The sequence below is a fragment of the Prionailurus bengalensis genome, chromosome B3 (genome assembly GCF_016509475.1).
Source record: "Prionailurus bengalensis isolate Pbe53 chromosome B3, Fcat_Pben_1.1_paternal_pri, whole genome shotgun sequence".
Classification (NCBI taxonomy): Eukaryota; Metazoa; Chordata; class Mammalia; order Carnivora; family Felidae; genus Prionailurus; species Prionailurus bengalensis.
In genome coordinates, this window is record NC_057355.1 from 4,203,799 (window position 1) to 4,220,732 (window position 16,934).

Below are 16,934 nucleotides of genomic sequence, written 5' to 3' on the forward strand. Positions count from 1 at the left end.
CCTTAGTGTCTGTGCCTCCCCAACAGCATCTGTCCACCTCCCTCTGTGTGTGTGTGTGTGTGTGTGTGTGTGTGTCTGCCTGTCTGTCTGTCTCCACCTCCACCCACTCCCTCCATCCCCTGCCCTTGGCCACCAGCTGTTCCCTCACCTGGTTCAGGACTGAGGGAATAACAGTGTTAGCACCAAGCACCAAGCACCCTGCCGGCAGGAAGGAGACCCTGGGCCTCTTCTACCTGCCCTTCCCGCCCCTCCCGCCCCCCAGGGATTTTTAATGACCTGCACCTGTGGCACGATCCAGGCCTCAGCTGAAAACATCCAGAGATCAGAGTTGCTTGCTATTGAGTATTGGCTTCTGCCAACCAAGCTGTGTAAGCTAGCACCCCCCCCCCCCCACCGGTTTCTGAGTAAACCAGATGCTAGTTTATTAATGGACAGTGAACAATACACGTTCTTTGCGAAGGCACTGCCTCCTTCCCATCGATGACCCAGAGTGTCCTTTCCCGGCGTACCCGGGGGCTACCAGGGGCCACGGGCCGTGGCTCTCCGCCTCTGCATCCCTGGAACACAGCTGGCGCTTGATAAACATTTGCCAGACGGAGCCGCATCCTGCCAGGGATGAGACTTGTTTATCTGCAGCCATTTTTGGTCAAACGGGAGCTGGTGATGTTTCACTCAACAGACTCTCTCGGTCGAATGCTGCTTCTAACCCACGAGGATGCGCGCAAACACCGTGCGGCAAGATTTATGGAGTGGCCGTCTCGTCCGGTGTTTCCCCCTGACACCGGGGACTTCGGGAGAAAGACATTCATCTCAGGAGATTTGCCTTTTGCAAGACAGCACTCCGCTTCATTTTGCATTTCCCCTTCTCCTTTATGTTTGAAACGAATGCTATAAAAGGCCCCGCTACGCCGCAGGTAATAATAGCACACAGCCGGAGACCATCCACTGCCCATCCCTGAAATAGATTCTTCGGCGAAAGAACAACGGTGTTGTCATTTACCGAGTTGTATGGGAAGCAGGGATCGGAACTGAAGACATAAAAAGACTTGTGAGTCAGTGGAGTCCAATTTAGCCGTGGTAGTAGTGTGAGGCCTATTATTAGGTCCATTTTCAGGGGAAACTGTATTGTTAGGGAAGGAAGAGTTCTGTGCATTTTGCAGGTCCCTGGTGATAGGGACCTCTTTTTAGGCCCTAAAACCCTTCTCCCCTGCTCTCCCCTCCCAAGTCCCCTGCTGATCCAGACGTCCCTAAAGGTCCCCAAGCCCTCCTGCCAGCGCTGTCCACCCGGGTCGGGCAGGAAGAGTTTCTGGGGTGGGGTTGTTGACGAGGCCGTGCTCAGAGCCCCGGGCTACCGTGACACTCCCCACGCTCTCGGCCGCCAGCGTGCCCGGGACTCTGCCCTTGACCTCTCCTCATCCTCCACACTCTTCGCACGAGTTGGGACTGTCCCTGTGGATTCCACTACCACCTGCGCGCTGCAGCCCCTGCCCCAACACGTATGCCGTCCACGAATTCTCTTCCCGCATCCCAGGTGCCTCTCCCTCCGGCCGCGCGCTGCGTCCAACCCAGCAAACGTTTAGTGCCTAGGTTGGCAGGCGTCTCCTGTAGTTACTGAGGAGACAGGGCTTCTATTCTATTTAAATAAATGTTCCTCTATTTAATATGCAGGGTTCTTAGCTTACTCTCCAGTAACTGTTGGAATCCCCGAAGCCTTCATTATCAGCCACTGGTCTTCTCTTCATCCCCGAGATTATTCATTAATACGGTTTCTGTTTCGTAGAGATAATTTTCAAATATTCATACCTGGTGCCAAGTGTCTTACCTGTCTCATTTGGTGCATGGACTTAGATGTTTCTCTAGCTCCTTAAAATAAACATCTGATGTGGCTTTAGTTCCTGGATCTCTAAGATGCAGAAGTGAAAGCAGAGATAAGTTAGTAAGTTACAGTGTTTCAATGCAATACAGTTTTAAAGTTTATTTATTGGGGGGGGGGGGGGAGAGGATGAGTGGGGGAGGGTCAGAGAGCCAAGAAAGGAGAGAATCTCAACCAGCCTCAGCTCAGTGTAGAGCCTGATGTGGGGCTCAAACCTACGAACCATGAGATCGTGACCTGAGCCAAAATCAAGAGTTGGATGCTTAAATGACTGAGCCACCCAGGCACCCCAATGCAATTCAGTTTTTTATTAAGTTTATTTATTTGAGAGAGAGAGAGAGAGAGCACGCAAGTGAGACAGGGGCAGAGAAAGAGAGAGAGAGAATCCCAAGTAGGCTCTGTGCTTTCAGCATAGAGCCCAATGTGGGGCCCCATCCCACGTACCTCAAGACCATGACCTGGGCTGTAATCAGCGTTGGACACCCAACTGACTGAGCCACCCAGGCACCTCCCAGTACAATTCAGTTTTTTTTTTTTTTTTTTTAAGGCAGACTGCCACGTGCAGCGCCTCATTTGGATGTGTCTGGAGTCTTGGAAGCTTGACTACCCTACGTTCTCCTACAAATGGACCTTGAGAGCTTGTTTGGAGGTTCTAGCAGGGGAGCGCAGCTACTCGTATACCCTTGACCGAAGAACGGTCCTCCTCTATCGGGGAAGGTCGTCCTCTTCGACCGAGCGCGCAGCTTCGGGAGGGACACACATGGAGCGGTGAGGGAGGAAGGGGACACCCGCCTAGCCAGCCAGATCAGCCGAATCAACCCTGGCGATCAATGGGGTGACAGATGTCGCAGCCAGATCGCCCTCACATCCAGTACAATTCAGTTTTAAGCAGCTATTAAAAATGCTTACGGGGCGCCTGGGTGGCTCAGTCGGTTGAGCTTCCGACTTCAGCTCAGGTCATGACCTCACCATCTGTGAGTTCAAGCCCCACGTTGGGCTCTGTGCTGACAGCTCCGAGCCTGGAGCCTGCTTCGGATTCTGTGTCTCCCTCTCTCTCTGACCCTCCCCCGTTCATGCTCTGTCTCTCTCTGTCTCAAAAATAAGCATTAACAAAAAATTTTTTTAAATGCTTACAAACAACTCTGGGTAAATTTCTGCTTCTGTATGCACTTCTCAATTTCCCCAAGAAGTCCTTTCTTTTCTAATCAGGAAAGAAGGGAGGACACAGGTGACATGATCAATTATGTCCTAGAGGCTAAGATGGCCAGCAATTCCCTGCCACCTTCACCGGCAACACCTGGCAGATCCCCTGGAGAACCCTCCAGGTTAGCTGCCTTTGCCCTTCCGAGGGCCCGTCTGCGAAGATAGCTCCGATGATGGTCGGCCTCGAGGCAGAAGCCTCTGGTTTGTCTTTATTGCCCCCTTATCAAAAGAAAGTGCTTTTTAGACTCTGAGCTGGCTGGGAAAAGAGTTTCCAGAACCCCGAAGCACTCACCGCAGGGTGTGAAGCAGCCTGACCGTGTGGAGTACTATGCAGCTGGGAAAAAGGGAAGGCGCTGTTTGTGTTCTGTTACAGAATGAACCCAAGGTAAGTGATGGGGGAAAGGCCAGCTGCAAAGCGGTGTGTACAAAATGGTACCATTCTGGTGAACCAGGGGGGAGGGGAGGTTTAATCTCTGGAAGGGTGTGTGGGAAACAGATGCCTCTGGAGAGGAAGCTGTGTGCCACTGGGGCAGAGAGGTCGGGGGGAAGCTTTTCACTGCAAACTCTTGTGTACTTTCTGAATTTTATTTTTTTTTAAGTGTATTTATTCTGAGAGAGAGAGAGACAGAGACAGTGTGAGCAGGTGAGCGGCAGAAAGAGAGGGAGAGAGAGAGAATCCCGAGCAGTCTCCGAGCTGTTAGTGCAGAGCCCAATGTGGGGCTTGATCCCAGCACCCTGGGATCATGACCTGAGCTGAAATCAAGAGTCAGTCAGTTGCTCAACCGACTGAGCCACCCAGGGGCCCCTACACTTTTTTTTTTTTTTTTGAGCTATAATTGACATAATGCATACTATAAAATGGTTAAAATGGTGAATTTTACATTAAATGAATTTTACCATACTTATAGATATATAATTATACATATCATATGTAATTATATTTTTGAACGAGTGAATGAATGAATAAAATGTCTTTTATATTTACAGACTTACATTAGATGACCTCTCTGTGTAATGAGATGTCTCAGCCGTTTTTTTTTTAATGTTTATTTGCTTTTAAGAGAGAAAGAGAGTGCCATGCAAGTGGGGGAGGGGCAGAGGGAGAGAGGGACACAGCAGATGTGAAGCAGGCAGCTCCATGAGGGGCTCAAACTCATGAACCCTGAGATCATGACCTGAGCCAAAGTCTGATGCTTGACTGAGCCACCCAGGTGCCCATGCAGTTTTATTTTTTTAATGTTTATTTTTTTATTTTGAGAGAGAGAGAGAGAGAGAGAGAGAGAGAGCAAGCAGGGGAGGGGCAGAGGGAGAGGGAGAGAGAGAATCCCAAGCAGGCTCCACACTGTCAGCATAGAGCCCAACACGGGGCTTGATCTCACGGATCGTGAGATCATGATCTGAGCCAAAATCAAGAGTTGGATGCTCAACTGTCTGAGCCACCCAGGCGCCCCTTAAAAAAGTTAAAAAAAAATTTTTTTTAACATTTATTCATTTTTGAGAGTGAGAGAAACAGAGCATGAGTGGGGGAGGGGCGGAGAGAGAGGGAGACACAGAATCCGAGGCAGGCTCCAGGCTCTGAACTGTCAGCACAGAGCCCGACACGGGGCTTGAACTCACAGACAGCGAGATCATGATCTGAGCCGAAGCCGGACGCTCAGCCGACTGAGCCACCCAGGCACCCCGGCTTAAAAAAGTGTTTTTAAGCAATCTCTACCCCAACTTAGGGCTCAAACCCATGACCCAAGATCAGGAGTCTCAAGCTCCACCTGCTGAGCCAGCCGGGTGCCCCGGCTTTGCGGAGGTTTTAATGAGAAATCCCAAACACCTACCGAAGCAGAACGGTGGAATGAGCCCCACTGGCCCCCCAGCTTGAGCAATTAGCAACTCACGGCCAATCCAACTCCATGTCTATACTGACCCTCTTCTCTGCATCCCTAGATTGTTTGGAGCCAGTTGTAGCTGTTGGCATCTCTAATAGCCAAGGATTCCTTCTCAAAAACTTACTCACAACGCATCAGCATGTCTAAAAAATCAGGCTATTCCTTAATATCATCAAAGGGCAGTGTTGAAATTTCCCAGATTCCGCAAGTATCCTTTTTAGAGTTGCCTCGCTGCGTTGTGGTTTTAAAGAGACCAAGTTGCTTTTGCCAGGACCGACCTGGTGAGCGCATTCTCAGCCATAATGAGGTTTGAGGAAGTCCAAGGTTCTTCTCTCAAGTCGCACAGGATGCTATTCCCGCTCAGATGTTTTCTGGAGGGTTTCTGAGGAACCGGTGTGCCTGCGTGGCCCAGTCACTGTGCCGCAGTGGCTGTCCGTCCTGCAACGCCAGTGAGGTGACTGAAATCCTAATTTGAGGGGTGCCTGGGCGGCTCAGCGGGTTAAGCGTCCGACTCTTGGTCTCAGCTCCAGTCTTGATCTCACGGTTTCGTGAGTTCGAGCCCCGCATCAGGCTCTGCAGAAACTGCTTGGGATTCTCTCTCCTTCCCTCTCTCTCAAAATAAATCAATTAAAAAAAAAAGAGAGAGAAAGAAAAAGAAAGGGTAATATGAGAGCCCCAGCGAAGTGCTGGAACTCACCAGCAAGACCTCTCCAGCCTCCCTCTCGGTTATTATATAGCGGCTGCCCCGCTCCTCATCTGGGGGGTTTCCAGCCCCCAGCGGACGCTGAAAGCAAGAACCCATATATACCGTGTGCTTTCTGCTAACGCCTAATGTATACACCGGGCCACGCAGGAGGTGAAATTGGTAACTCAGGGTAAAACAGAGTGATTGCGACATGCCTGAAACACAGGTTATGTGACTGTGCCCTCTCTGTCATAGTGCTTCCTCCTGGGAGGATGTGAGGTGATAAAGCGCCACGTGAGGAGGTGACATGAGGGCACTGGAGCGGGCACGTGACTAACGTGGCGTTAGGCTGCGAGTGACCCTCTGAGGAGGCGTCGGGAGGACGACCATCCGCGCCGGAAAACCCGCGTCGGCTGTAGGCGACTGAACCCACAGCAAGTGAATTGTGGGTAAGGGCCGGGGTTGGAAGGCGGGGGGGGGGGGGGGGGGGGGATGAATTGTGGGTAAGGGCAGCGGCGGGGTGGGGGGGGGGACGGTGGCAAGTGAATTGTGGATAAGAGTCGGGGTTGGGGGAGCAAGTGAATTGTGGGTAAGGGCGGGGGTGGGGATGGGGGTGGCAAGTGAATTGTGGGTAAGAGCCAGGGGGTGGGGCAAGTGAATTGTGGGTAAGGGCCGGGGTTGGAAGGGGGGGGAAATGAATTGTGCGTAAGGGCAGCGGCGGGGGGGGGGGGGGAACGGTGGCAAGTGAATTGTGGGTAAGGGTCGGGGTTGGGGCAGCAAGTGAATTGTGGGTAAGGGCCGGGGTGGGGGTGGGGGTGGCAAGTGAATTGTGGGTAAGAGCCAGGGGGTGGGGCAAGTGAATTGTGGGTAAGGGCCGGGGTTGGAAGGGGGGGGAAATGAATTGTGCGTAAGGGCAGCGGCGGGGGGGGGGGGGGAACTGTGGCAAGTGAATTGTGGGTAAGGGTCGGGGTTGGCGGAGCAAGTGAACTGTGGGTAAGGGCCGGGGTGGGGGTGGTGGTGGCAAGTGAATTGTGGGTCAAAGCCAGGGGGTGGGGGGGAGGGCAAGTGAATTGTGGGTAAGGGCGCCGGGGGTGGGTGGCAAGTGAATGGTAGGTAAGAGCCGGGTGTGTGTGTGGGGGGGCAAATGAATTGTTGGTAAGGGCAGCGGGGCGGGGGTGGGGGGGGTCGAGGGGCGGTGGTGGTGGCAAGTGAATTGTGGATAAGGGCAGGGGTTGGAAGGGCGTCAAATGAATTGTGGGTAAGGGCGGCGGGGGGGGGGAGGGCAAGTGAATTGTGGGTAAGGGCTGGGTGTGGGGGCGGCAAGTGAATTGTGGGTAAGGGCGGTAGGGGGGAGGGGCAAGTGACTGTGGGTAAGGGCCGGGGCTGGAAGGGGGGGGGCAAATGAATTGTGGGTAAGGGCTGCGGCGGGGGCGGGGGGGACGGTGGCAAGTGAATTGTGGGTAAGAGCCAGGGGTTGGGGGGAAGGGCAAATGAATTGTGGGTAAGGGCGGCGGGCGGGGGGTGGTGGCAAGTGAATTGTGGGTAAGGGCCGAGGTGCGGCGGGGGGGAGGGCAAGTGAATTATGGGTAAGGGCCAGGATTGGAAGGGGGGGCAAATGAGTTGTTGGTAAGGGCGGCGGGGGGGGAGGGGCGGGCGGGTGGCGGTGGCAAGTGAATTGTGGGTAAGGGCCGAGGTGGGGGGGGATGGCAAGTGAATTGTGGGTAAGGACCGGGGTTGGAGAAAGGGGGCAAGTGAGTTGTGGGCAAGGGCCGGGGTGGGGGTGGGGGTGGCAAGTGAATTGTGGGTAAGAGCCAGGGGGTGGGGAGGAGGGCAAGTGAATTGTGGGTAAGGGCGCCGGGGGGGCGGGGGTGGCAAGTGAATGGTGGGTAAGGGCCCGGTTGGGGGCGAGCTACTGTAGCTCCATATTTCCCTGTCTTTGCTTAGTGCCACTCTGGATGCCCCTGTCCCCCTGTGACTCCTCAGTGACCTTCACCCCACCCCCACCCCCGTGTGGCCAGAGAGCTGTCCAGGTCATCAGCCTCCTAAGAGCGGGGTGATGGGTACAGCTGGTGCCGTCCTAAAGGACATTTTGAGGTTTGATACTTTTCTTTTTTCTCCTCTACGTTTTTTCTCTTTTTTTGTGTGTTTATAATGCACGTATTGACCCGTGTAAGTACATATTTCTATACGCCCTGTCTCAAGGTTGACTTGATTCTTTTCCTCTTTTTGCACATTTTAGGGATCCTTCCCCTCCCATCCCAGGCCCTGTGGTCCTGGCCTGTACGTCCGTATTGCGTCTCAGATGCTCTGGGTTTTTAGCTACAACTCCTCTTCAGTTGATTCTCACCCTTGCGTTTGCCCCTCCGTCCTGGTGTGCCGCACCTTCCAAAGTGACCGCTAGTTTATCTGCGGGACCATCGAGCCCAGAAGTGGGCAAGAGGATCTCCCCTCAGGAGACTGGCTCTGTGGCTTGACAGTAATAGCTCAGGCTTTGTCTGTTCCTCGCCACCACCTTCAAGAGAAGGTACCAGTGCTGCCCATTTTACAGACGGCAAAGTTGAGGCCTAAGGAAGTTAGTTAACACGCCTAAGGCTGGTAAGTGGAGAAGCCCAGGTAAGACCCCAGACAGCCCACTCACTTTACTGTGCTCTATTGCTTAACCCCAAGAAGTGAATTTTGTGGTTACAGAGAGGGATGCAACAGAGGGAGGAGGTATTCACCAGAGAACAAACAAAATAGCAAGGGCTTATTTCTTATAAGTCACCTTGGTCCTGGGTAATGGCATCTTCTATTTCAGCATTTGCCAAAACGTGGCCTCTGGAAAACTTACTTAAGGTTTCATTGTTAATAAATCAATTTTATTTAGAAAATACAGTCCATTGCATTTACATCTGGGGAGTTTCCTGTCTATACTGACATATTAAAGCTTCCTTTAAAAAAAAAAAAAAAGGACTAGTAAAGAAATCTGTTTCACTCAGTTTAGTCCAAACCTGTGGAGAACGGAAACTTTTCTTGCATCACACCTGTTGACGTTCCACGGAAACACCGAAACACCGCTTTGTGTAAACTTTCTGGAGTGAAGATAAACACAAAATTTCTGACATAGCTTCCTTGTAACTTCTTTGTTTTCATTTTTTTTTTTAACATTTATTCATTTATGAGTGGGCAGCAGAGGGGCAGAGAGAGAGGGAAAATTTGTTGTAATGAAAACAAAACCTTCTGGGCTTCATTAACAGGAAGACACCTCTGAATTTCTAGCCTGTTGTGCCCTGACCCGCTCTGACTCACCGTACCCGGGAGTGGTTGTGGGAGAGGGTGGTCCTGTCTCTGTGATGCTCGTGGGCCAGGAGGCCCACCGGAGCCACTCCAGTGTGAAGGAGCCTCCCAGGCTTGGTCCGGCGGGCGTGTGTCAGGAGGGCCCCGAGGTGAAATTTCAGCTGTGACGATATGGTTGGTGTCCAATGTCTCCCTCTGTAAACACTGACCTCAGATTTGGTAGATACGAGCTTTCCGACTTCTTTCCATGTGATGACCCAGCTGGAGCTAAAGGTGGACTGTGATGTCACCAGCTGTCTGTGGTCAGCCCCTAATTAACACCTGGCCATGACCACCTGGCTCTTTTGTTCTAAATTAGGACTAGGTCTCATTGTCCTCCCTCAACTATGGGGAACCAAGCCAGAGGACGGAGCTGCCGGAACTTGGGATCGTGCAAGGCCTCGGCACAGAGGAAGAAACGAGAGGCGGCGTATGGGCCCTGCGTATCGGATGTCGGAAGAGGAAGGCCCGAGCGTTTAGAAGCACCAGGCCCACGGGAGTCTTGGGGACTAGCAGCCTTGGGAAGGTTCTGGAAAGCAGCCTACGGCTCTGAATAGCTCTTGGGAGCATAAAGTAAGTCTGGCTGGGAGCCTTTACCTTCACAGCCCCAGGCGGCTAGGCTGGCCCCACCTTGCTGGTGGAACATTCTAGTTCATTCTTCCCAAATTTGTCTTTCATAAGAATCATGCTAGGCACTATTAAATATGCAGATTCCCAGACCCCACCCCAGAAGTACTGATTCGGTCTCTTTAATGGATGCTCTGAGTGATCTCTGTGATGAGCCAAGTTTGGGGAAACACTCTTCTTTGTTCAAGGAGTCTCAGGAGTGATGGGCTTGTCCATCCCTCCAGGTGCTTTTGTTGGCTGTCTCAGAAGAGAGGACAGGGTCTTTCCTCCTCCTCCTCATCTTCTTCGGAGGTCTTGGACACATAGACCGTTGGCCAGGGCCAGGTCATAGCTTAATGTAGGGACTCATCTAGAATAAACTTCTATATGTTTTCTACCTCTTTGGGAGTCAGTCTTCTCCTTCTTGTCTTAGTAAGAAGTAATTTTACTTATTAAAATTTAAAAAAAAATTGTTTTAACGTTTATTTATTATTGACAGACAGAGAGAGACAGAGCATGAGCAGGGGAGGGGCAGAGAGAGGAGGAGACCCAGAATCCCAAGCAGGCTCCAGGCTCCCAGCTGTCAGCACAGAGTCCGACGTGGGGCTCGAACTCACAAACTGCAAGATCATGACCTGAGCTGAAGTTGGATGCTTAACTGACTGAACCACCCAGGCGCCCATATTTATTTAAAAAAATTTTTTTTAATTTATTTATGAGAGAGAGAGCAAGTCGGGGAGGCGCAGAGAGGTGGGGGGGGGGGGCGGACAGAGAATCCCAAGCAGGCTCCATGCTGTTAACTCAGAGCCCAATGTGGGACTCAAACAAACCTCGAGACCATGACCTGACTTGAAACAAGAGTCGGACACTTAATCGACTGAGCCATCCAGGTGCCCCAAGAAGTAACCTTAGAAGAGGTGGTTTGGGGCACCTGGGTGGCTCAGTCAGTTAAGCACGTGACTTCAGCTCAGGTCATGATCCCACAGTTCGTGAGTTCAAGCCCTGCATCGGGCTTCGTGCTGACAGCTCAGAGCCTGGAGCCTGCTTCGGATTCTGTGTCTCCCTCTCTCTCTGCCCCCCCTCTGCTCGTGCCCTGTCTCTCTCTCACAAGAATAAATAAAACATTAAAAATTTTTTTAGAAAAGATGGTTTGATAAGCTATTGGTGCCTGTTTGGGGCCTTTTATATTAAACCTCTTGTCTGTTCTAGTTAGCCAAGAGTATTTATGGAACACATATTATACGTAGAATGAGGAATAAGTCAATTAAACGTGTCCCTACTCGCCGGACATCGAGAAACTTGTTTGGATGTACTTAATTTCACCGAAGCTGTAGACCTAAGCGTGATTAAAACAGATGTTATGTTACATATATTTGGCCACAATTCGGGGGGGGGGAGGGGGGAAAGCCCCAACCTGTTCAAGAGACAATATACCCAAGAGCCACCAAAAAAGGCATTTACAAAGCAATAAACCAGCAAATGTACAGAAGTGGATTTAAAGGGATACTTGAGTGAAGAAAGCCAAACACTCAGGCAGCTTTCGTGCTGGTTTTGAAGGAGGGATGGAATCACGATCCTGGGGGACAGCACAGGTGAAAGAGGTCACAGGGAGTAGAAGGCAAACTTTTAAAGGGGAGCGTCTGTGAGGAGGCAGCCCGCACACCACCCCCCCCAGGCTGGGTGAGGGACATGTTTGCTGTGAGTGACAGAATGAGGAATGACCCTGACACTTCTTGCTTCTAGTGAGTAGAGAGGCATGGTCTTGATTGGAAGGGATTTTCTGCTCCTCGGTATTACAACGCTGACTTAGGGGAAGGAAACTCTGGGACCCACCCCCCCAGCCGCCTCCGGGGGCTGAGCTGTTGGAGAGATGGTTAGAAATGGCCAGAAGAGGGGTTCTCACTCATTTCTGCACCAACTGCCGGCTCATACTTCTCTGCCCTGAGCCGCATGGGAAAGAGCCGGAGGTGGGGCCTGGCATAGAAGCCAGCTCCCGCTGGGGAGCCCAGCCCAGGCAAGGGCTTTCTGGAACCCAGAGCCAAAACCCGCCGGGCAGCTGATGAGAAACAGGTGGCTTTCAGGAACAGTGTTACTTGCCAGGAGACCCCAGATTTGCAGGGAGGCCTCACTTAGAACAACCGGTGGGTGAGCCGAGCTTTATTGGAGGCAGAGGTGCTGGGACCCAGGGCCGCTGTGGCCTCCCCGAGGGGGCTGGGGTGGGGGGGGGGGACTAGGAGTGGGGCTGGGTGTCTGATAAGCTGCCATGCCAGCCGAGCCATCTGCGGCTAGTCTGGCGCGTAGTAGGCGTTCGGTGTCTATTTGCTACACTGAAATGGATTGAAAACTCACTCGTTTCTATTTTGTAGGATTTTGCTTTTTGTTTGTTTTTGTTTTGTTCTTCATTTTCTACTAAAGCGTTTCTTTTTTAAAAAACTTAAGATATTTGTTTTTTTTTTAAGGTTTATCTATTTTTAAGAGAGAGTAAGAGAGAGTGCAAGCGGTGGGGGGGCAGAGAGAGAGGGAGGCACAGAATCTGAAGCAGGCTCCAGGCTCGGAGCTGCCCGCACAGAACAGGGCTCAAACCCGTGAACCGTGAGATCATGACCTGAACTGAAGTCAGATGCTTAACCAACTGGACAGCCCAGGCACCCCGAAAGGTTTTTTTTTTTTAAGTTTATTTATTTATTTGAGAGAGCGAGTGCCAGCAAGCGTGAGTGGGGAAGGAGCAGAGAGAGAAAGAGGGAGAATCCCCAGCAGGCTCCGCGCTGGCAGCACAGAGCCCAACGCGGGGCTGAAATCACGAGATCATGACCTGAGCCCAACCAAGAGCTGGATGCTTAACCAACGGAGCCAGCCAGGTGCCCCCCGCAAAAGAATTTTAAGATACTAGACTCAGCTAAATCAAGCTAAAGGTGGGGGGGGGGGGTCGGTCCACATCTAGAACAGGTGGCCCCCTGGGTGCTCAGGGCCACTCTTTCAGCCTCCAGGCTCCCCTCCCTCCCCTGGTGATGCCACCTGCCGTCCTCAGCCCCAGCTCTGCCCCACCAGCTCAGTGTGCTTCTCCTGGGGTCCTCTGGGTTCGGCTCTCGAGTTCCCCTTCCTTGCTCCCTGCCTGCAGCATCCTGCTTCTCAGCGGGTCCAAAATTGCCCCGACCCTCTCTCCTCTCTGCTGCCCGCCTCCCTCCGGGCTTCCATGTGCCCTCGAGAGCCATCGCCATCTGCATGATGTCTCCAGTTAGAAACCTTTTCAACTCACCCTGTCTTGTTGAGCCAGCTCTGAAGGCTGGCCCCACCTGTCTGAGCCTGCCCACCCCAGCTCTCCTGGATGTACAAACGGGCGCCCGTCAGGCTGTCAGGGGCTCCACGGGGCAGCTGTGGGCTTCGGGATTCATTCCTTCTGTCCTGTGCTCAGAGCAGGCGCTGAGCCCCACAAACTCCTTGGGTTTCTTAGTTCCCCTCCGGAGCCCTAAGTCTCAAGAAAGCCCAACCAGTGACCCAGTTCCCGCACCCCGGGGCTCTGTGTGCCACGTATCTATGCCCTCTTTGGGCACCTGAGGCTCAGAGCAGTGGTTCCCAGCCTTGGCTGCACGGTGGGATCACCTGGGGAGTTGACAGGATTACCGATGCCTGGGCACCACCCAGGCCGATTAAATCATCCTCTCTGGAGGTGGGGCACTGGCGTTGGCCTTTTGTCAAGGCTCTCTAGGTGATTTTAATCTTCAGGCAAGGTTGAGAACGACCAGTTTGCAACATATATTTCCACTCTTTTTTTTTAAAATTTTTGCAGCTCAATTCTGGGACTATGGGTTGAATTGTTGGGGAATTTACTAATTTCTTGCAATATATGCATGTGGGACCAGAGCTGGGAAGAGAGCTTATCTAAGAACAGAGCACAGTCAGAGCAAGGAAGACCCGGGAGGGACCCCGCCCTTGAAGGCCACTCTCTTCTTTTTTTTTGAAGATCACTCTTACGGGGAGACTCACTTGCGGATTCATCCCAAAGGACAGTAAGGTGACAGGGTGCTGGCTCCTGGCAGCGAGGCAGCACAGCCTGGACAGCCCTGGGGCGCTTGCAGCTGGCTGGGCTGCCCAGCGGGTCATTTCCAGCTGTGCCTCTCGTGGCTGAACTCTGCTGGGAGGCAGCCAGGGAGGCCTGGCCTCTCCTCAAGGCTGTTGGGCTGTTGGATGACCGGCCCTCCGCCCAGACCCGCAAGCGCTCCGTGGTCTCGTTTTGGGCTCCTATCCCTTACTGGAGGCTGATACACACACCTCCCCTCCTTCCCCAGCCTCGGCTGAACCCGCCCAACTTGGATCCTAACAAAATTCTGCCCTTAATCTCTGCTTCTCTAGCCCATTCTCCCCGCTGCTGCCAGAGCATCGAAGATGCTAATGTGACCATGCTTCAAAACTTGGATGTGCTTCCCGCGGCCTTCAGAATCAAGTTCAAACTCCTTAATGTGTCCCTCAGATCTTTCCCAGTGTGGTCCCAACCTCCCTCTCATGCCTGGCCACTTCCTACCACACGCTACTGAGCCAACCACATGGACATTGCTGTCATTCCCTGTGTGAGTCACGCTCTTGTGCTGGTCCATTCGCAGGAACTGGCCTTCTCTCCCATACATCCTTTAAGATCCAGCTGTGATGTCTCTCTTTTGAAGCCGAAGCCAGGCAAAGTCCGTGTTTCATGAACTTTATTTATACCTCGGTTACACTATAGTTTGCTTATTAGGTTGTCTGAGGACACAGCCTGGCTTGTTAAGGTTCAGTGATTGAATGAATGCTTTCAGAATCCCCAGCAGCAGCTAGGACGGACAGACTTAGGAAAGCCCTGGATGGGACTGCTGGCAATCAGTTCCAGCTCGCCTTCCTAAGGGCAGGTCCTCGGCTCGACTGGAAACAAGGGTCTGGGCCTGGTGGTCCCACGTCCATCTGGTGTCATCTTAAAGAGATAGCCTGTAGTCTTCTCTGACCCTCGGGTGCCCTGCAGAAGAATCCTGAAGCTATGAGGAGTTTGGGACACAGGGTTGCAAAGTGTTACCGGGCAGGAAATGCGTGAGCTGTTTCCGTACAGTTTCAGAATCCTCAAACCAATTCTAAATTTTAGTGTGTTGACTATATAAATAGCATTATAGCAGTATTAATTCAGTGACAATAAAGAATGAAAATTTCTCCCCGGTTCCACCATGATAGCCAGTCGATATAATGGTACTTACAATGTATTAAGAAGGTACTATTCCAGGGGCTGAGCTAAGCACTTTACATGTCGTATCTCATTTAAGCTTTCAAAAGACTTGATTCTGAAGATTCAGGGAGCAAGCTAAGATCTGGTGAGGTCTCCTCACCTTACAGGGGAGTCAACAGAGAGGTTGGAGCTTGCCCACCAGCACAGAGATGGTCAGCGGCAGAGCCGGGACGCAGCCCGGGTCTGTCTGACTCCGATGTTGTGTTTTTACCCCATATTCCTTCTGCTGCCCCGTGAACCAGACTTTTCATTTTCTGTACCTCCAGGCCTTCTCCCTACACACAAACAGCTTTCGCCTAACCAGAGTCCCAACACAGTGAGTGTGGGAACATAGATCACTGGACTTAACTTTATATCAAAATCTACACCCAGTCCCTCACCAAGTCCTCCTGAGCCTACCTCCAAATACATGTCTGATCTGTAACTCACCTTCCTTCACCTCTGCCCGGACCTTTTGTCTGGGCTTTGTGTGAGAGCCTCTTAACCAGTCTCCGTATTTTTACTCTTGCCCCCTTCTTATCTCTCCTCCCAGTAACCAGAGTGATTTTTAAAATAATATAAACCAGGGGCGCCTGGGTGACTCAGTCGGTTGAGTGTCCAACTTCGGCTCAGGTCATGATCTCACGGTTTGCGAGTTCGAGCCCCACGTCGGGCTCTGTGCTGACAGGTCGGAGCCTGGAGCCTGCTTCGGATTCTGTGTCTCCCTCTCTCTCTCTGCCCCTCCCCTGCTCACACACTCTGTCTCTCAAAACTAAATAAACATTTAAAAAAATTGAAGAAAACAAATGTAAACCGGATCCTAGCATTCCCCACCTGCCACTGCATTTGGGCCTCACGAAACTCACACCATCCTAACCACGCTGACTTTGCAGCTCTGGGGAACTTCCTGGGTCTTGTCCACCTCAGTGCCTTTGACGCTCCTCTGCCTGGGACCTCTTGCTCCCACGCCATCCCTGGTCAGTGCCCCTCCAAAGAGGCCATTCCTACCCACGCTTCTCAACCTAAATTAGGACTCTTTTATTCACACAGATCACAGCTTATGTTGTGTGATTATTTGTCATATGTCTTCCACTCGATGTTCTAGTTCCACGACAGAAGGACTGTGTCTCTTTGGCTGAGCACTTACTTTCTCCCTCATGTCCAGCTCAGCATCAGAGACACGGTAGGTGATCAGTATTTGCAGAAAGAATACGTGTTTTTCTATGTTACTATATGGCCTCCACAAACATAATCTAGTGGCTGTGTAACACCTGACAGATATCCATTTGATTAATGGCTTTAATGAAACGTTTGTTTCCTACGTCAAGAGCTGACCTTTCATGGTCGGAAGAAAACAAAATGTTTGAGGTCCCTGCATCAGCAATATATAGCACCATATACATGTACACAGTAAACCTAATCTTGCCGTTGAAAGAGAAATATATATAGATTGCAGGTTTTTGAAATCAGTGTGGTCGGTTGTGAATAGCGCTGCTTTTCAAAATAGAACAGAAGGGAAAACGCTTTGCAGGTGAGGGGGTAAGAATTGTTCTGTGTAACTTCCATACATATACAGAAGTCGTGTTTCCATTTTATGAGCTCTGCTTGCGTACCTCTCACGCACGGCCGGTGGCGAGACGGCACGCAGGCTTTGGTCTACGGGAGACTCCCAGGGCTGCTTTCTTTTTCAATAACGTTTTTATTCTGGACCAGTTTTAGATTTACAGAAAAGCGGCAAAGACAGTGCCGAGGTCCTTGGGTGCCTCTCACCTGAGTGTCCCCGTTGTCAGGGTCTTACGTCGCCACGGGGCGTGTGCCACGAGGAACCGACGAGTGCCTCGTCAGTAACCGAACTCCAGATTTTAGTTTTTCCTCTTTCTCTTCCAGGACCGAATCTAGGATCTCGTATGCATTCAGTCGTCTTGTCTCCTGGGTCTCCTCTGCTCTGTGACAGTCTCTCAGTCTTTGTTTATCATGAACTTGATGGAGGAGCACTGGTCAGGTATTATGTAGAATGTTCCTCGTTGTGGATTTGTCTGGCGTGTTTCTCATGATCCTACTGGGGCGATGGGTGTAGGGGAAGAAACATCACACAGGGGAAGTACACGCCTCCTCAACACCCCATCAGAGGGCACGTGATACCAAAGTGGC

General features: G+C 51.8%; 1 protein-coding gene across 2 annotated transcripts in view; it reads left to right on the forward strand.

The window, feature by feature from the left end:
• The first annotated feature begins 5,646 nt into the window (after positions 1 to 5,646).
• The window catches only part of HOMER2 (homer scaffold protein 2), a 106,749-nt gene continuing 95,461 nt past the window's right edge, over positions 5,647 to 16,934 (forward strand). Inside the window, exons 1-4 of one of the 2 annotated variants that reach the window (XM_043554645.1) lie at positions 5,647 to 6,090; positions 7,586 to 7,735; positions 9,276 to 9,529; positions 16,671 to 16,785. In XM_043554645.1, coding sequence (XP_043410580.1) covers positions 16,691 to 16,785 — 95 coding nt within the window. In that variant the 5' untranslated portion in view covers positions 5,647 to 6,090; positions 7,586 to 7,735; positions 9,276 to 9,529; positions 16,671 to 16,690. The remainder of the gene's footprint in view (positions 6,091 to 7,585; positions 7,736 to 9,275; positions 9,530 to 16,670; positions 16,786 to 16,934) is intronic. The other variant, XM_043554646.1, reaches the window with a different exon arrangement.